Raw genomic sequence first — 20,471 nt, 5'->3', positions numbered from 1 at the left:
CTTCAGGAAAAAATAAAATAAAAAAAAAATAAAATAAAATTTCATTTTGCAAGTAGACTGGCTGTCATTGAATACTATCAAGTAAAAAAAACAAAACTATGAAGTCCTCATCTAGAACAAGGTCTAGATTTGTCTGAATACCTTGTGAGCATCAAGTCTTGCACATAATGGTAATTCTAACCTATTTAACTTTAATTATGATGGTGACTGAATTTATTGCATAAGCAGGTGAGTTTATTTATTTTTTTTATTTTTTATCTTTTTACAGAGAAATAGAGAGAGTCAGAGAGAGGGAAAGACAGGGACAGACAGACAAGAACAGAGAGATGAGACGCATTAATCATTATTTTTTCATTGGGCGTAGCAACACCTTAGTTGTTCATTGATTGCTTTCTCATATGTGCCTTGACCGCGGGCCTTTAGCAGATCGAGTAACCCCTTGCTTGAGCCAGCGACCTTGGGCTCAAGCTGGTGAGCTTTTCCTCAAACCAGATGAGCCCACGCTCAAGCTAGCAACCTTAGGGTCTCGAACCTTGGTCTTCCACATCCCAGTCCGATGCTCTATCCACTGCGCCACCATCTGGTTAGGCAAGCAGGTGAGTTTAATGGCCTGAAATCTAGTGAAGCATCTAATTTTTATGATAAATCCAATCCAAATATTTAAAAAGACAGTATCCTTGACTTTTTATCAGTAACATTATGGGTAGGCATGATACCAGTTTAGAGTTTGGGGGGAAAAAATTCACTCAGTTTTAAAGCTTGTCCACACAGTGCAAATATCAACCAATCAATCAGATAGTAAAAGCTGAATTGTCTAGATGAAAGAAATTTTTTTCAGTTATACGTTTCTGGGAATTTACTTTTTGTACTTTTATATGACTGAATTTATAACAATGACAACACACAATTGAGTGATGAGTACTTTTTATAAATCTTAAGATATTAAAGTAACATTACCATTACCACATTGTGAAATAAAGAAAGCCTCATTATTATAAATGAGACACACTTAATATAAAAAATACATACTTAAAATGCATTTCAAACACACACATATTATACACTTGTGTGTAACATGAAGAGTAAAGAGAACACTTGCAATCCTATTACCAATAAGAGCATCACCAACCATACAAGTTATTTGTGAGTCTGCCATAATCCCATCAGCCATTTTATCTTTATTTTTCTTCAGTGTTACTAATAATTTTCTACTCCCTTTAATCTCATTCACTTAATATTCACCTGTTATATGTCAGTATTACCAACAGTATTTGTATATACTGTTACGGTCTACCTTGGATTATAGGTCCTAATGTTGTCATAGCCTATTTTTATATCATAGTACTATTACTACTTGCAGGAGGAATACTTAAATATGCTTTCAAGCCTGATCAGGCAGTGGCGCAATGGATAGAACATTGAACTGGGATGTAGAGGACCCAGGTTTGAAACCCTGAGGTCACTGGCTGAGCCAAAGGTCAATGGCTTGAAGCCCAAGGTTGCTGGCTTGAGCAAGGGGGCACTCGCACTGCTGTAGCCACCCAGGTCAAGGCACAAATGAGAAAGCATCAATGAACTAAGGTGCCACAAAGAATTGATGCTTCTCATCTCTCTCCCTTTCTGTCTGTCCCTCTCTCTGTCTCTCCATCACACACACACACACACACACACACACACACACACACACACACACACAGTTTCAAATTGCTACTAAAGTTAAATTAACTCATACCTCTAGCAATTCTGATGAAACATCAAATTTGTATTCTTTCCCATTTTCTTCTTCTGGTTCCATGCGTTTGTAAAACAGCATATATGCACTGTGTGTCTTTTAAGAGGAAAAAAAACTGTATTTTCATTTTGACAAAATGTAACTATAAAAGTAGGTAACATGAAAAAACAAAAAGATATAAAATTATATATGAAAGAAATGGTTACCTTTTCAAAAGAGAAATCCATAAATTTGTCTGTAACAGAATCATAGGTCTTGGTCTGTTTTAAAAAATAAGTTTCTTTCTTTAGAAAGCAGGTATACTTGGCTGTATCTACATATATAATATTTCCCCCCAGAAAGCTACTTAATACTGTGTAGTAACTTCAGAAACAGTTTTCAAATAGCATTATACTCATAAAAATCCTTGACAGAAGTTTTTAGTGAAGAATACTAAAAAAATAAAGATCCAAAACATATTTTAAGGCACTTTACCATAAAATATATAAAGCATAAGAAAATAAAATAGACTTGCAATTTAAAAAACTATCTTTTAATAGAAGAGCTTTACAAAGTTTACTTTTTTTTTTTTGGAGGAAATGTCCTAGGAATACTATCTAGAGAAGCAGTCAGTTTAGAGATGGCTTCAGTGGTAACTCACTTTTACTTCCTTCTTCTACCCATTTCCAAAATGTTAAGCAATATTCATACTGCTCCTTTTTTATTCAGAAAGGTACATAAGAACACCAAAGAGCAATGAAGAAACAAAAAATTCCTTCACTAAAATTCAAAATGCAAATCCACAATAAAAACGGCTATTAAAGTGAAAAATTGGTTTATCTGTGAAATAGAAAAGACTATTAAATACCTGACTTGTGAGAATCAATGAGGTATTTAAAATTCTTTTTAAAATTAGTACTAAGATAAACTGCCTATGAAGAGTGAAATTATAACAATACTACTCCAATCTAATTGTCTTTTCTTATGTCTTATTGCTAATTATGTAACAGATAAGCTTTTCTTTTTCTATCCTGTCACTTGTAATAAACAGGTTGCTGCTGCTTTATAAAAGGCATTAAAAGAACAATTATTTAAAATTAAACTCAATTCACCTTTCTTGTCAAAGTGTTCCAATTAAGTCAATAAAGTGAATTTCTTCCAGCTCTAATCCCAATACATCCAAGAAAACAAGTTATTCAAAAATAATGTCAAGCCCTGGCCGGTTGGCTCAGTGGTAGAGAGTCGGCCTGGCGTGCAGGAGTCCCGGGTTCGATTCCCGGCCAGGGCACACAGGAGAAGCGCCCATCTGCTTCTTCACCCCTCCCCCTCTCCTTCCTCTCTGTCTCTCTCTTCCCCTCCCACAGCCAAGGCTCCATTGGAGCAAAGTTGGCCCGGGTGCTGAGGATGGCTCTGTGGCCTCTGCCTCAGGCTCTAGAATGGCTCTGGTTGCAACAGAGCGATGCCCCAGATGGGCAGAGCACTGCCCCCTGGTGGGCATGCCGGGTGGATCCTGGTCGGGTGCATGCAGGAGTCTGTCTGACTGCCTCACTGTTTCCAACTTCAGAAAAAAAAATAATAATGTCACGGCAACAGATTTCAATTCCTATACAATTATTTAATTTTCAAATGTAAGTCTTAATCTTTTTAATCAGTTGAAGGCAAAATAGTAATTTTAAAAATATTTCCTAGCATGTATTATATATTCCAAACATACTAAACTTCCAATAAATACCAGCTGAATAAAATTAAGATTTAATTATAGCGATGAAGAATTAAGTTACTCTGGTACTATTGGATTTTATGATATTGCAAAGCATTGTAAAGTCACAAACCATTTATAATTTCTGAATAAAACTTACTGTCATTTCTCCACCAAAACATTCAGAGGCAAGTTGAGCAGAATCAAAAGGTTTTACCTCAGCATCATTAAAAAGATACCTAAAATAGAGCACATAGTATTGAATGTTTGTGTATTAGGCCTATTTTAAAAATAATTAGGTTATGTACTGATATATATGTATCAAACTATTATTAATATGAGGTGTATTTTAACTAAGTTCTTATTTCAACAACTGTAACCCACTAGAAATTGTGAATATAATTTTATAACAGTCATAACTACCTTAAAATTTGATCCATTTATAACCTAGAAGCAACAAGAGTACATAAAAATAATAAAAATTTTCCCTAACTATAACAACATGTAAAGCTACTAGACAGAAAAAAAATTAAGAGATGGGAGAACTTCCAAAGATAAAGATGCCATTTTAAAATTTATGATAAAAAAGATTCAAAATATTTTACATAAATATATTCAAATATACACAAAAAATTTAAAGCCATAAAGATGAAAAAACAGTTGAACAAAACTATTCTGCTAACTGCAGATCAATCAATGTACCAATGTAAATGCTCAAAGCTAATCACCAACACTTAGAGTACACAGATAATAGTCTCTCTATACATGAGACTCAACATCTGAAGACTGTGAAGACTAAAAAAAAAAGTTATGAAAAGAACTGATTTAATAATTTTTGACCATTAATTTGATAAAAAGATTGATAAAAAAGAATGTGTGTGTTGAAGAGAAAAAGTAAGGTGAAAAGAGTGGAGCATGAAGGTTAACTTGTAACTCGAATAAGAATTTTGTGGTCACCATATACAAGGCATTCAGTAAATAGCTCTTGAATGAGTGACACAGCTATGTAAGACTTGGAGGGTGCAGTATTTCTTATGAAAATAAAGTTGTGTGTAAAACTTTGTTTTCATTTTTCACTGAGAAGTATTTATCAAATTCTTAAGAGTCTGGAGATCCATAAAATTTAAGAATAATTCATTTATACTGTCTTTTTTTAAAAATTTTATTTATTGATTTTACAGAGAGAGGAGGGGAGAGAACAAGACATAGTTGCTTCACTTTAGTTGTTCATTGATTGCTTGTTGTATGTGCCTTGACTGGGCAAGCCCAGGGCTTTGAACCAGCAACCTCAGCATACCAAGTCAATGCTTTATCCACCGCGCCACCACGGGTCAGGCTATACTGTCTTTTGAAAGTCACTTTCATTTATATTTATCGTTTTTAGAAAAACTAAAATCAGAAAACATAATCTGAAAATTCTCATAGCTTATACTTTTAAAATATTTAAAAAACCCAACAAAATATTTAAAACTCACCATTTATTGTTTTTATAAGCATGTGGATTGACTATATCTCTGATGAAGCTATAATAGTGACCACCATCTGCTGTTCCTGTGTGCACAGTCACTCCTATCAAGTCATATTCATAGCTCTCTGTATCTTTTGAATGACCACTGACTTCCTTAAAACCTGAAATTATTCACATAAAATCATAGCAATAATTTTGAAAACTGCAGAGTAACATCTTAGAATTGCTTTATATATTTTACGCACAGAAATAGGTACAGATATTTTATATATTAAAATAGGTACAAAATAACTGTATTTACTAGTTAATCACCATCCATAGCCTAAAATTTTAAGGAACATTTATTCAAACCATTAGAAAAACTACCATGTATTAGTACATAACTATAGACAAATTCAATATAATATATAAATACAAAATATGCTCTTTTTGTTTAATCTAGTTATTTCTTTTGAAATATATAAACATGAAAAAAGCATTTTGTATTATGAGCAGGTAAACACAAGATCTGAAAGGGTATTAACATATTTATGTCTTTTAGTCTCATGTTAAGTAAAATGGGAGCACTGTACTGGGAGCAAGCATCCAAGTGTCTTTCAGTTAATAGGAAACACTCTGTATTAGAAATTTATGTAGACAGAAACAAAATAAAAGATATTTCCCACCCATAAAGATTTAAAATGGAAAGGTATTAAAAATACTAAGGAAAAAAACCTTTCAGAACAGTCTAATTAAGTTTAAAGATGATGTATGATTTACGATCTGTATTCCCATCATCATATAGAAAAGTAAAAGTAAAGTAGGTCCTCTATATCTGCAGGTTTTACATTCACAGATTCTATTAAAGGCAGATAGAAAACAGTAATTTGAATCCACAGTTGGGCCTCTGCAGTTGGCAATCTGTGGATGTCAAGGGCCAACTGTATGCATTGTTCTATGCCATTTTAAAGGACTTGGAACATCCATGGATTTTGGTATCTGTGGGGCTCTTGGACCAATTCTGTGATGATACCAAAGTTACAAAAGTATAATCAAAAGCAAGTAAGTGAGAGCAGATTTGGTTTTGAGGGTACAGTCTAAAAGTGGAAAGTGAAGTGACAAGTATGTCAAGAGGAAAAAAACTGATTGACAATGTCAAAGCAGTAGCTGAGAAGTTGGATGTGCTAGGGTTTGACTCTGAATGCATCATGTGGGGCCTAACAAGTTCCTTTATCTTGACACAAATTTCTGCTACTTCCATCCATGGAAGCATCATGAAAAATACAATGAAGCACAGTTCTGTGCAGTCTTGTTATCATATTATAAATGGTTTGAAAAGAGTTCTAAAAAGTAGGATGTATATATGAAAGGCCCACTTCTTAACTTCACCTGTATTTTTATTTTTAATTTATCATCTCTACTGGCTCATTTCCTAGACTCCCGCATGCGCCCAACCGGAATCCACCCGGCATGCCCACCAAGGGGCAATGCTCTGCCCATCCGGGGGGCGTTGCTCTGTTGCAACCGGAGCCATTCTAGCGCCTGAGGCAGAGGCCATAGAGCGATCCTCAGCGCCCGGGGCCAACTTTGCTCCAATGGAGCCTTGGCTGCGGGAGGGGAAAGAGAGACAGAGAGGAAGAGGAAGGAGAGGGAGGGGGGTGGAGAAGCAGATGGGCGCTTCTCCTGTATGCCCTGGCCGGGAATTGAACCCGGGACTCTTGTACGCCAGGCCAATGGTTTACCACTGAGCCAACCGGCCAGGGCCTTTTTTGTTTGTTTGTTTACAGAGACAGAGAAGAGTCAGAGAGAAGGATAGACAGGAACAGACAGACAGAAAGACAGGAAAGGAGAGATGAGAAGCATCAATCATTATTTTTTTGTTGCGCATTGCGACACCTTAGTTGTTCATTGATTGCTTTCTCATATATGCCTTGACTGTGGGCCTTCAGTAGACCGAGTAACCCCTTGCTCGAGCCAGCGACCTTGGGTTCAAGCTGGTGAACTTTGGTCAAACCAGATGATCCTGCGCTCAAGCTGGCGGCCTCAGGGTCTCAAACCTGGGTCCTTGGCATCCCAGTCTGATGCTCTATCCACTGCGCAACCGCCTGGTCAGGCTAAACATACTCAAATTCTAACTTTAAAAATTCCCTCCCCGTAACTCCATATTCCTTCAGAGATACAGTCACCATCTTCTCTCTCCTCTTTAAAGAAAAGGTTCTGCTCACTTATTTTTTTGAGAATGTTCTTCTTGTGAAAGAATATCCTAAACCTGTTGTTCACACCTCTCATCTCTCATTTAGTGAGGGTAAAACATTTATTGAATGCTCAGTAAGTGCCAGGCAACATAGTAGAAAGATCAAAACATTTTTTTCCCACTAAATCTCATAGTAGCTTCTTCAGACTTCTTGAAATTTTAAATCAGTAGAACTAAGAAAACTTGCCAGGATCCTTATTATGTAAAATGGAACTTCTATGGCAAAAGAAGAATGGAAAAGGCAAGTGCTAAACCTGTTCTTCTTTTTTCTCTTATCTATTTCCATTCCTCACCTCTGTGGTCCTTCAGGCACATAAACAGAAGTTTGAAAATCACTGGGAGAGATGATGTCAGAGTAATGGCGGGGTAGGAAGCGATACCGATAAATCTCCCCCAAAACTCAACAAGATCTTCAACCAGAAACAGAAAAACCTATCCTTGGAGCCTCCAGATGTTTCGCAATACACCCGAAGGTATGGTCGAGCGAAAAATTGGCTAAATATATAACCAAACCCCGAAGGAAATAGGGAGTAAGAAATGCTCCACCTTCCTCACTAACCTAAACAGGGCGGCTTTCTCTGGGATCCGTGAATATAGAAACTGAGGCGGGCAAAGGGGGTGAATAGATCCAGGCCGTGGCACAAACGGCCGAACCAGGCTGTGGCACGGAGATCCAAGCTGAGGAAAAACTGATCCTGTGGCAACCCGGGCAATACAAGCTAACACTCGCGCCAAACCCAAACAAAAAAGACAAGCAGGGCAGCCATTTTACCCGATCTCCTGGTCGGCGCACGCAGATAGTGGGCGAGAGATTTCTTCCTAAGCCCCGGGAGTGGGTGCCCGTGTTACCCCACAGAGAGGCAGAGTCAGAGGCCTTTTTGTGGGCCGAAAGCGGAATCTCTGGGCAGCCCCAGCGCCCTGGGAAAGCCGCGCACAGGAGGGAGTGAGAACTAATTCCAACGGTGGAACTTTTCCGTGCTGGTAGGGGATTCACTCAGAGGGGAACGCGGCTGGCCTCATATCCTGGTCTGCGCGCGCAGATAGTGAGCGAGAGATTCCTCTGAGTGCCTCAGCAGTGCACGTCCATGTTATCGCACAGAGGGGCAGAGTCAGGGGCCTTTGTGTGGGCCAAAGCGGAATCTCGGGCCGCCCCAGCGCCTTGCAAAAGCCGCACACGGGGACGGAGCGAGAGCCAATTCCAACGCTGCAACTTTTCCATGCGGTTGGGGGTTTCACTCAGAGCATGAGACTGCTGGCCGGATATCCTGGTCTACGCGCAGATAGTGAGCGAGAGTTTCCTCCAAGCGCCCCGGAAGTGGGCGCCCGCCTGTGTTACTGGACAGAGTGGCAGAGCCAGAGGTCTTTGAGTGGGCGGAAACCCTGCCTGATTATGCTAGCAGCTCTGACTGACTGAGCCTTACCCAGAGCCTTGTGCTGAGTGGAAACAGAGTGGGGAGTTGCCAGCTCTTTGAGCCTCTTACTATCCAGGCAGAGGCAGCAGCAACCCCATAGCTGGATTACCAGGCTACTAATTGAGGAAGGAAAGACTAGGAGAAAGGCTCCAGGAACACGGACTCTCTCACTGTCGGAACCTATAAATGCTAATGAGCCTCGACTGCCAACGAGACTAAAGCACAATACATGACATCGCCATAGAGTCTTATCAACTGCAAACCTCTACCTGAGCGTGCCAAAGGGAAAGAACCCGGGGTACAGAGTCACCGACCAGGAAGAGGGAAAGAAAAGAAAAAGCAAGAAGATAACCTCTCAAAATCAAGAATAATACGCAGACTTTATAACCTATCCCATTTTATTATATTTGTTCATTTGTTTCCCTTATCTTCATTCTTGATATTGTTTTTCCTCCTCCAATTTGGCCGATTAACTCTCTTCCGGTCTTACTCTCTCCTCTCCTTGAACTACACTACCCATAAGTGTTACATCTCCCATTATCTTTTCTCTCTTCTTCCTTTCTCTCTATGAGGGTGGCACTCCATAACCCTTAACTCTCTCTCTCTCTCCTCTTTTTTCTTTTTTATTCTTTTAGTGGTTCCCTCTTTTTTTCTCTCTCTCTCTTTCTTTTCTCCCTTTATATTAGTTCCTTCCTTTCTCCTTTACATCTCCTCTCATTCAAACCTCAATAACAAACAAATTATCTTATCTGGGACTCAAACTTATGTTTGTGGCATTTTGGGGGGTTTTTACTTCACCTTTTTGACTCACTAGCAGTGCACCCATCCCTGGCACTCCATTTTATCTAGTTTTTGTTCCACTAAATACAATAGTAATTTTTTAATTTGTCCCCCCCATTTTTCTGTTTTCCTCTTATTCCTCTCATCATAACTCTTAGTCAACCAACACCTAAAAGCAAATCATTTTATTCTTGACCCCAATTTTTTCCTTATTTGTTTTTTGTGGGTACATAACCCCTTCTTTTTTTTTTTCTTTTTTTTTGCCCCTTTATTACTTTTCCCCAATTCAGGCCCTCCATTACAGGCATTGTTTGTTATAATTCACAGTTCACCACAAGATTTTCTCAAGAAAGAGGGGAGAGGAGAGGAGAGGAAAAAAGGAGGGGGGGAATAATTTCCTTTTTTATAAATTTTTATTTTATTTTATTTTTCTTTATTTCATTATTAATTTTTTTTTTAAAAAACAACTCTTAGATTTTTTATTTTTTTAACTTTTTATTCTTTATTAAATCTCAATACTATCAAACAAAACCACCCTCAGATGCTGTTAAGGAAGAGAAAATCGAATATCATGGATACAAAAGAAAGAGAGGTAACACAGCTAGATGAGGAAAAATCTATGGAGAAAAAATTTAATATATTGGAAACCTTGGAGCTAAATGACAGAGAATTCAAGATAGAAATCCTAAAAATCCTCCGAGATATACAAGAAAACACAGAAAGGCAATTTAGGGAGCTCAGAAAACAACTCAATGAACACAAAGAATATATGTCCAAGGAAATTGAAACTATAAAAACAAATCAAACAGAGATGAAAAACTCAATTCACGAGCTGAAAAACGAAGTAACAAGCTTAGCTAATAGAACAGGTCAGATAGAGGAGAGGATTAGTGAAATAGAAGACAAGCAACTTGAGGCACAACATAGAGAAGAAGAAAGAGACTCAAAAATTAAAAAAAAATGAGATAGCCCTACAAGAATTATCTGACTCCATCAAAAAGAATAACATAAGAATAATAGGTATATCAGAGGGAGAAGAGAGAGAAAATGGAATGGAGAACATATTCAAACAAATAATAGATGAGAACTTCCCAAGCCTATGGAAAGAACTAAAGCCTCAAGTTCAAGAAGCAAACAGAACTCCGAGTTTTCTTAACCACAACAAACCTACTCCAAGGCATATCATAATGAAATTGACACAAACCAACGGCAAAGAAAAAATTCTCAAGGCAGCCAGGCAAAAGAAGAATACAACATATAAAGGAAGGCCCATTAGATTATCATCAGATTTCTCAGCAGAAACTCTACAAGCTAGAAGAGAGTGGACCCCAATATTTAAAGTCCTGAAAGAGAGGAACTTTCAGCCACGAATACTATACCCATCAAAGCTATCCTTCAAATATGAAGGAGAAATAAAAACATTCACAGATACAGAAAAGATGAGGGAATTTATCATCAGAAAATGCCCACTCCAGGAATTACTAAAGGGGGTTCTCCAATCAGATACAAAGAACAACAACAAAAAAAAAACAGAGCCACCAGTAAAAGCTCCAAGAAGAACACAATAAAACCAAATTTAAACTGTGACAACAACAAAAAGAAAGGGGGAGAGAAGATGGAGATTAACAGTAGCAAAGGACGATGGAGTGCAAAAGTACTCACAAAATAGTTCGCTACAATGAACAGGGTAGGGACCCTTTTCATTACTCAAAGGTAACCACCATTGAAAAAACCACCACAGAAGCACATGAGATAAAAAAGAAAGCAACAGAGGAAGATGTATGGAATACAACCAAATAAAAACAAAAGATAGAAAAACGAAAGAGAAGGATCAAACAAGACACAAAACTAATAGAAAGCAAGATAAAAAATGGCAATAGGGAACTCACAAGTGTCAATACTTACACTAAATGTAAACGGATTAAACTCACCAATAAAAAGGCACAGAGTAGCAGAATGGATTAAAAAAGAAAATCCAACTGTATGCTGCCTACAGGAAACTCATCTAAGTAACAAGGATAAAAACAAATTCAAAGTAAAAGGCTGGAAAACAATACTCCAAGCAAATAACATCCAAAAAAAAGCAGGTGTAGCAATACTCATATCGGATAATGCTGACTACAAGACAGGAAAAGTACTCAGAGACAAAAATAGCCATTTCATAATGGCTAAGGGGACACTGAATCAAGAAGACATAACACTTCTTAATATATATGCACCAAACCAAGGAGCACCAAAATATATAAGACAGCTACTTATTAATCTTAAAACAAAAACTGACAAAAATACAATCATACTTGGATACCTCAATACACCGCTGACAGCTCTAGATCGGTCATCCAAACAGAGAATCAACAAAGACATAGTGGCCTTAAACAAAACACTAGAGCACCTGGATATGATAGACATCTACAGGACATTTCATCCCAAAGTGACTGAGTATACATTTTTCTCCAGTGTACATGGATCATTCTCAAGAATTGACCATATGTTGGGCCACAAAAACAACATCAGCAAATTCAGAAAAATCGAAGTTGTACCAAGCATATTTTCTGATCATAAAGCCTTGAAACTAGAATTCAACTGCAAAAAAGAGGAAAAAAATCCCACAAAAATGTGGAAACTAAACAACATATTTTTAAAAAATGAATGGATCAAAGAAGAAATAAGTGCAGAGATCAAAAGATATATACAGACTAATGAAAATGACAATACAACATATCAGAATCTATGGGATGCAGCAAAAGCAGTGATAAGAGGAAAGTTCATATCACTTCACGCATATATGAACAAACAAGAGAGAGCCCAAGTGAACCACTTAACTTCCCACCTTAAGGAACTAGAAAAAGAAGAACAAAGACAACCCAAAACCAGCCGAAGAAAGGAGATAATAAAAATCAGAGCAGAAATAAATGAATTAGAGAACAGAAAAACTATAGAAAAAATTAATAGAACAAGGAGCTGGTTCTTTGAAAAGATCAACAAAATTGACAAACCCTTGGCAAGACTTACCAAGGTAAAAAGAGAAAGAACTCATATGAACAAAATCCAAAATGAAAGAGGAGAAATCACCACGGACACCGTAGATATACAAAGAATTATTGTAGAATACTATGAAAAACTTTATGCCACTAAATTCAACAACCTAGAAGAAATGGATAAATTCCTAGAACAATACAACCTTCCTAGACTGAGTCAAGAAGAAGCAGAAAGCCTAAACAGACCTATTAGTAGAGAATAGAAAAAAACATTAAAAACCTCCCCAAAAATAAAAGTCCAGGCCCTATCGGCTATACCAGCGAATTTTATCAAACATTCAAAGAAGACTTGGTTCCTATTCTACTCAAAGTCTTCCAAAAAATTGAAGAAGAAGCAATACTTCCAAACACATTTTATGAGGCCAACATAACCCTCATACCAAAACCAGGCAAGGATGGCACAAAAAAAGAAAACTACAGACCAATACCTCTAATGAATACAGATGCTAAAATACTAAACAAAATACTAGCAAATCGAATACAACAACATATTAAAAAGATAATACATCATGATCAAGTGGGATTCATCCCAGAATCTCAAGGATGGTTCAACATACGTAAAACCGTTAACGTAATACACCATATCAACAAAACAAAGAACAAAAACCACATGATCTTATCAATAGATGCAGAAAAGGCTCTTGATAAAATACAACACAATTTTATGTTTAAGACTCTCAACAAAATGGGTCTAGAAGGAAAATATCTCAATATGATAAAGGCCATATATGATAAACCATCAGCTAACATCATATTAAATAGCACTAAACTGAAGGCTTTCCCCCTTAAATCAGGAACAAGACAGGGTTGTCCACTCTCTCCACTCTTATTTAATGTGGTACTAGAGGTTCTAGCCAGAGCAATCAGACAAGACAAAGAAATAAAAGGCATCCATATCGGAAAAGAAGAAGTAAAGGTATCACTTTTTGCAGATGATATGATCCTATACATCGAAAACCCCAAAGAATCCATAAAAAGACTACTGGAAACAATAAGCCAATACAGTAAGGTCGCAGGATACAAAATTAACATACAGAAGTCAATAGCCTTTCTATATGCCAACAATGAAACAATTGAGAACGAACTCAAAAGAATAATCCCCTTCATGATTGCAACAAAAAAAATAAAATACTTAGGAATAAACATAACAAAGAATGTAAAGGACTTATATAATGAAAACTATAAACCATTGTTAAGGGAAATCGAAAAAGATATAATGAGATGGAAGAATATACCTTGTTCTTGGCTAGGAAGAATAAATATAATCAAGATGGCTATATTACCCAAAGCAATATACAAATTTAATGCAATTCCCATCAAACTTCCAATGACATTCTTTAAAGAAATAGAGCAAAAAATCATCAGATTTATATGGAACTATAAAAAACCCCGAATAGCCAAAGCAATCCTAAAGAAAAAGAATGAAGCTGGGGGCATTACAATACCTGACTTCAAATTATATTATAGGGCCATGACAATCAAAACAGCATGGTATTGGCAGAAAAATAGACACTCAGACCAATGGAACAGAATAGAAAGTCCAGAAATAAAACCACATATATATAGTCAAATAATTTTTGATAAAGGGGCCAACAACATACAATGGAGAAAAGAAAGCCTCTTCAATAAATGGTGCTGGGAAAACTGGAATGCCACATGCAAAAGAATGAAACTGGACTACAGTTTGTCCCCCTGTACAAAAATTAACTCAAAATGGATCAAAGATCTAAACATAAGACCTGAAACAATTAAGTACATAGAAGAAGACATAGGTACTCAACTCATGGACCTGGGTTTTAAAGAGCATTTTATGAATTTGACTCCACAGGCAAGAGAAGTGAAGGCAAAAATTAATGAATGGGACTACATCAGACTAAGAAGTTTTTGCTCAGCAAGAGAAACTGATAACAAAATAAACAGAAAGCCAACTAAATGGGAAATGATATTTTCAAACAACAGCTCAGATAAGGGCCTAATATCCAAAATATACAAAGAACTCATAAAACTCAACAACAAACAAACAATCCAATAAAAAAATGGGAAGAGGATATGAACAGACACTTCTCCCAGGAAGAAATACAAATGGCCAACAGATATATGAAAAGATGCTCATCTTCTTTAGCTATTAGAGAAATGCAAATCAAAACTGCAATGAGATACCACCTCACACCTGTTCGATTAGCTATTATTAGCAAAGACAGGTAATAGCAAATGTTGGAGAGGCTGTGGAGAAAAAGGAACCCTCATCCACTGTTGGTGGGAATGTAAAGTAGTACAACCATTATGGAAGAAAGTATGGTGGTTCCTCAAAAAAACTGAAAATAGAACTACCTTATGACCCAGCAATCCCTCTACTGGGTATATACCCCCAAAACTCAGAAACATTGATACGTAAAGACACATGCAGCCCCATGTTTATTGCAGCATTGTTCACAGTGGCCAGGACATGGAAACAACCAAAAAGCCCGTCAATAGATGACTGGATAAAGAAGATGTGGCACATATACACTATGGAATACTACTCAGCCATAAGAATTGATGATATCGGAACATTTACAGCAAAATGGTGGGATCTTGATAACACGATACGAAGCGAAATAAGTAAATCAGAAAAAACCAGGAACTGCATTATTCCATACGTAGGTGGGACATAAAAGTGAAACTAAGAGACATTGATAAGTGTGTGGTGGTTACGGGGGGGGGGGGGGGGGGGGGGGGGGGGATGGGAGAAGGAAAGGGGGAGGGGTACAAAGAAAACAAGATAGAAGGTGACAGAGGACAATCTGACTTTGGGTGATGGGTGTGCAACATAATTGAACAAAAAGATGACCTGGACTTGTTATCTTTGAATATATGTATCCTGATTTATTGATGTCACCCCATTAAAAAAATAAAATTATTATAAAAAAAAAGAAAGAAAGAAAATCACTGGGAGGTAACTACTTATGAACCAAGAGCCATCTTTGACTCACTGCAATATGCCTTCCTTTTTTTTTTTTTCTTTTTCCTTTTTTTTTTCCTTTTTTTTTTTTTCTGAAGCTGGAAATGGGGAAAGACAGACAGACTCCCGCATGCGCCCACCCGGGGGTGATGCTCTGCCCCTCTGGGGCATCGCTCTGCCGCAACCAGAGCCACTCTAGTGCCTGGGGCAGAGGCCAAGGAGACATCCCCAGCGCTTGGGCCATCTTTGCTCCAATGGAGCCTTGGCTGCGGGAGGGGAAGAGAGAGACAGAGAGGAAGGAGGGGGGGGGTGGAGAAGCAAATGGGCGCTTCTCCTATGTGCCCTGGCCGGGAATCGAACCCGGGTCCCCCGCACACCAGGCCGACGCTCTACGGCTGAGCCAACCAGCCAGGGCCCAATTTGCCTTCCTTTTGCAACACACAAATGAAATCACTGATAAAGATAACCAAAAATCTTCTACATGACAGATTATGTTCCATTATGTTCTTAATGAAACTATTCCTTTTCTTTAGCATTCAATAATTCTGACCACATTCCCTCTTTCCTGAAGTCCTGAAATACTGACCTCCTTATTCACCTAGTTGATCCAACCAGAAACCTGAGTTGTTCCTGACTTTTCCTCCTCACTCTGGTAGCAGACAAACTAAAATATAAGCTTCAAAGGGGTAGATGCCTGACCTGTGGTGGCACAGTGGGTAAAGCGTCGACCTGGAAATGCTGAGGTCGCCAGTTCGAAACCCTGGGCTTGCCTGGTCAAGGCACATATGGGAGTTGATGCTTCCAGCTGCTCCCCCCTTTTCTCTCTCCGTCTCTCCTCTCTCTCTCTGTCTCTTTCTCTCTCCTCTCTAAAATGAATAAACTTAAAAAAATACATATTAAAAAAAAAGGGGGGGGCAGATACCTTTTCCTTTGTTGTCACTATATTCCTATTACTACAAGAATAGCAAACTACATAGTAGAAACATGTTCCATAAATTTGTTGAATATATTCATTCAATCATCAAGTTCTGTTAACTGTAACTCCATACACTTCTCTAACCTTACTGGTATGCTCTCTCATCTAAGTTACTATCTCTATAGTTTACCAGAATGGACTCCCCACATCCATTTCATCGTCTTCTAATCTATTTCAATTGCTGTAGTCAGGTTAACCTTTTCCAGATCCCACCTGGTTCCCATCTCAGTTCTCTGCTTAAAATCTTCCAATGGTTTCACACTGAATAAAGATCAAAATTATTAACATAACCTACAAAAATATAATCTAGTCAGAGCCTTTTGTCCATCTCATCAACCCCACTCCCCGCCCACCAAAGAGCTTATCTATTCTTCTCAATCAAGCTCTAACTCAGGCTCTGCTTTAAATGTCATCTTCTTATAAAAGCTCTCCCTGATTCCCCCAGCTCTGTTACACATTCACTATCCTATCTGACAACACACTATGTTCATAATTTCTCATTCAATATTAGTACTTGTGCACTAGACATAAGTTCTACAAGGGCAGAAACCACACTGATCTTGTTTACTACAATGTCCTCAATTCCTAGAAAAGTGCCTAGAACCCAGTCCTAGTAGATATTAAGTATTTACAGGGTAATTGACTGAACATGCCATATTGTCTTTAAAAACATTCTTCTAAGATTCAATTTAATTTTGTTAAATATGTAGCTGACTACAACTTTAAAATTGTGACTATGTTATTATAGAGACTTACAATAAGAAAAAAGATAAAATATTACCTTCTTTCCTGTCACTCTTTCCCATAAGAAAATCTTCTGTATAGGGTGTCATATCCAAACGTAATGGGAAGGAAAAGTGTGTGTTCACTTTCTCTTTCATCATTGTGACCATATTAAATGTATACCTCATAGTATTAAAACTCAGAATGCGAGGCAATTTCTTAAAACATGCTCTGAAAGACAGAAAAAAAAAAACATTTTAAAACTTTTGTTAAAATTTTCTTTCAAAAGTAGTTCAATTATTTACATGCCTTTTTTCATTCTGAAAGGGCTTTCCTGTGTCTAGATAAAAAAACAAAACCAAAACATTACAGTAGACTGTGGTAAATACCATGATGAAGATATGTAGTAAATGTGCAGTGGAAATGTAGAAAAGAGTCACAACATAATTTAAAGGCAAAGAGGTCTTAGGTTTCTTTTCCACCTTAAATAATAGGGGTTCATGTACACTAGAATTGTGAAGTCTCTCTATCATTTACTAAATGTATGACCTTAAACAAGTTACTTAAACTCTCTGAGCTTAAATCCTGATTTGTAAAATAGACTGAAGTATCTACTCCTGCCTGCCCAAGTGATGGAGCAGTAGATAGAATACTGTCCTGAAATGCTGAGGACCCAGGTTTGAAACCCTAAAGTCGCCAGCTTGAGTGTGGGGCTCCTGGCTCTGCTGGAGCTCCCCAGTCAAGGCACACATGAGAAAGCCATCAATGAACAACTAAGGTGGTGCTGCAAAAAGAATTGATGCTTCTCATCTTTCTCCCTTCCTGTCTGTCCCTGTCTTCTCTTGCTAAAAAAAAAAAAAAAAAGAAAAGAAAAGAAAAAAGTGTCTACCAAGGGTCCCCAAACTTTTAACACAGGGGGCCAGTTCACTGTCCCTCAGACCGTTGGAGGGCTGCCACATACAGTGCTCCTCTCACTGACCACCAATGAAAGAGGTGCCCCTTCCGGAAATGTGGCAGGGGTCGGATAAATGGCCTTAGAGGGCTGCATGCAGCCTGCGGGCCGTACTTTGGGGACGCCTGGTACAACTTTTAGAATGCTGCCTGGCAAATACCATTCAATATGCGTTGCCTGATACTATAGCAATCGTAGCAGCAGCAAAAGCAAGTCAAATCTAATGGTTGACATATTACTGGTTTAAGTTTAAAACACCAAAATTTCAGTTTAAACAAAATATTTATATAAATTTGGATTTATAAAATACTGTTTATGAATTTCAGGGAATAATACACTTCACTGTATACAGGATTCAAGAGAATTTATTTAAACAAAGAACTTAGTTGCTTTTTTTTAAAGGAATTTAGGAAGATAAGGGAGGCTGGCAAAGATGTCACAAGCAAAGGGAATAAGAAGTCTAAAAGTTCATCATTACTGATTATCTGGAACTAGCAAATGATAAGGTTACAGAAGTCTAAGTGAGTTAAATGATAGCCTGACCAGGTAGTAACGCAGTGGATAGAGCGTCGGACTGGGACACAGAGGACCCAGGTTTGAGACCCTGAGGTCGCCAGCTTGAGCGCGGGCTTATCTGGTTTGAGCACAGATCAAAAGCTTGAGCCCAAGGTCGCTGGCTTGAGCAAGGGGTCACTTGGTCTGCTGTAGCCCCCCGGGTCAAGGCACATATGAGAAATCAATCAATTAACAACTACGGAACCGCAATGAAGAATTGATGTTTCTCATCTCTCTCCCTTCCTCTCTGTCTGTCCCTCTCTCTGACTCTCTCTATCTCTGCCACAAAAAAAAAAAAAAGTTAAATGATAAAGGGCCTTGTGTATAATGTTATAGTATGAACTTTATCCTGAAAGCTAAGAGTCACTAAATGACTTGTGGTGGGCAATAAACTATGCACTGGGTTAGAGAATAAAAGACATAAACATCTGGCCTGACCAGGTGGTGGCACAGTGGATAGAGAACATCGGACTGGGACACAGAGGACACAAGTTCGAAACCCCAAGGTCGCTGGCTTGCGCGACGGCTCACCAGTTTGAGAGTGGGGTCGCTGGCTTGAGATTATAGACATGACCCCATGGTTGCTGGCTTGATGCCAAGGTCACTGGCTTGAGCAAGAGGTCACTCACTCTGCTGTACCCCCCACCCTCCCACCCCACCCCCTGGTCAAGGCACATATGAGAAAGCAATCATTGAACAACGAAGGAGACTAAGGAGCCACAATGAAGAATTGATGCTTCTCATCTCTCTCTCTTCCTGCCTGTCTGTCCCTATCCATCCCTTTCTGTCAAAAAGAGAAAAAAAAACAAAATAAAACAAAAAAAGACAAACATCTGAAAAGATGAGAACTTATGTTAAAGACCTATTAAATGTGTGAGACACACAAGACAGTTGGAAGAGCACAGCACAGCATAGCATTCTGAATTAGGTAAAATAATTTGAGAATCATTAGCATGTCAGCAGAGATTAATGTTATGGTGATAGATAAAATTATTCAGGAAAGAATAAACTGAGTAAGCCAGAGGTTTAAAAATAGAGCAGAGCAAGCCCTGGCCGGTTGACCCAGTGGTAGAGCGTCAGCCCAGCATGTGAATATCTTGGATTCAATTCCTGGTTGGGGCACAGAGAAGCAATCATCTCCTTCTCCACCCTTTCCGCTCACCCTTCTCTCTCTCTCTCTCTCTTCCTCTCCCACAGTTCTGGCTAGATTGGTTCGAGCATGTCAACCCTGGGTGCTGAGAATGGCTTCCTTGGAGCCTCTGCCTCAGATGCTAAAAATAGTTCATTTGCAAACTTGTTCCAAGATGGGAAGAGCATCGACCCAGATGGGGATTGCTGGGTGGATACTGATTGGAACACAAGCAGGAGCCTATCTCCCCTCCTCTCACTTGGAAAAAAAGAAAAGAAAAAGAGCAGAGCAGAATATGATCCTCAGCCCCTTTCTGTTGACCATTTTACTGTATTACACACATTTAAAAGTATGGTTAAAAGTATAAAAGACTGAATAACACTTTGCCTGGGAGAGATGAGATAGTGTTTTCAAAAACATACAAACAGCCTGACCTGTGGTGGCGCAGTGGATAAAGCGTTGACCTGGAAATGCTGAGGTTGCTGGTTCAAAACCCTGGGCTTGCCTGGTCAAGGCACATATGGGAGTTGATGCTTCCAGCTCCTCTCCCCCTTCTCTCTCTCTGTCTCCCCCCCCCCCCCCCCGTCTCTACCTCTCCTCTCTAAAATGAATAAATAAAAAAAATAAAATTAAAAAAACAAAAAAACATACAAACAATAGAATAGTATTAGCCAAAAAAAGGAAATGTTTCAAGAAGCTTATTATCAATAATGACAGATATATTCAACAAGTTTGTTTATTCTAACTAGAAGAAGATTCTCCAAACAACATGACTTCTTCTTTCAATTATCTTTTTACTCCATTATATTCCTCCACAGTAAAACACTGATGCCATTCTGTGAGCCATTCTGTGA

At 38.2% G+C, this 20,471-nt stretch overlaps 2 protein-coding genes across 3 annotated transcripts in view; one reads left to right on the top strand and one right to left on the bottom strand.

Annotated features, from left to right (window-relative positions):
* Positions 1 to 20,471, bottom strand: part of USP34 (ubiquitin specific peptidase 34) — a 307,835-nt gene that overhangs the window by 49,617 nt on the left and 237,747 nt on the right. For both annotated transcript variants that reach the window (XM_066378190.1, XM_066378191.1), the window contains exons 49-53: positions 17,040 to 17,212; positions 4,886 to 5,039; positions 3,571 to 3,649; positions 1,939 to 1,992; positions 1,733 to 1,828 (exon numbers count right to left, since the gene is read on the bottom strand). In XM_066378190.1, coding sequence (XP_066234287.1) covers positions 1,733 to 1,828; positions 1,939 to 1,992; positions 3,571 to 3,649; positions 4,886 to 5,039; positions 17,040 to 17,212 — 556 coding nt within the window. The remainder of the gene's footprint in view (positions 1 to 1,732; positions 1,829 to 1,938; positions 1,993 to 3,570; positions 3,650 to 4,885; positions 5,040 to 17,039; positions 17,213 to 20,471) is intronic.
* Positions 1 to 20,471, top strand: part of REL (REL proto-oncogene, NF-kB subunit) — a 428,703-nt gene that overhangs the window by 385,355 nt on the left and 22,877 nt on the right. The gene's annotated exons all lie outside the window — the stretch shown is intronic.

Source organism: Saccopteryx leptura, chromosome 3, assembly GCF_036850995.1.
Source record: "Saccopteryx leptura isolate mSacLep1 chromosome 3, mSacLep1_pri_phased_curated, whole genome shotgun sequence".
Classification (NCBI taxonomy): Eukaryota; Metazoa; Chordata; class Mammalia; order Chiroptera; family Emballonuridae; genus Saccopteryx; species Saccopteryx leptura.
The sequence above is the reverse complement of the archived record's forward strand: the minus strand, read 5'-3'. Positions and strand labels throughout refer to the sequence as shown.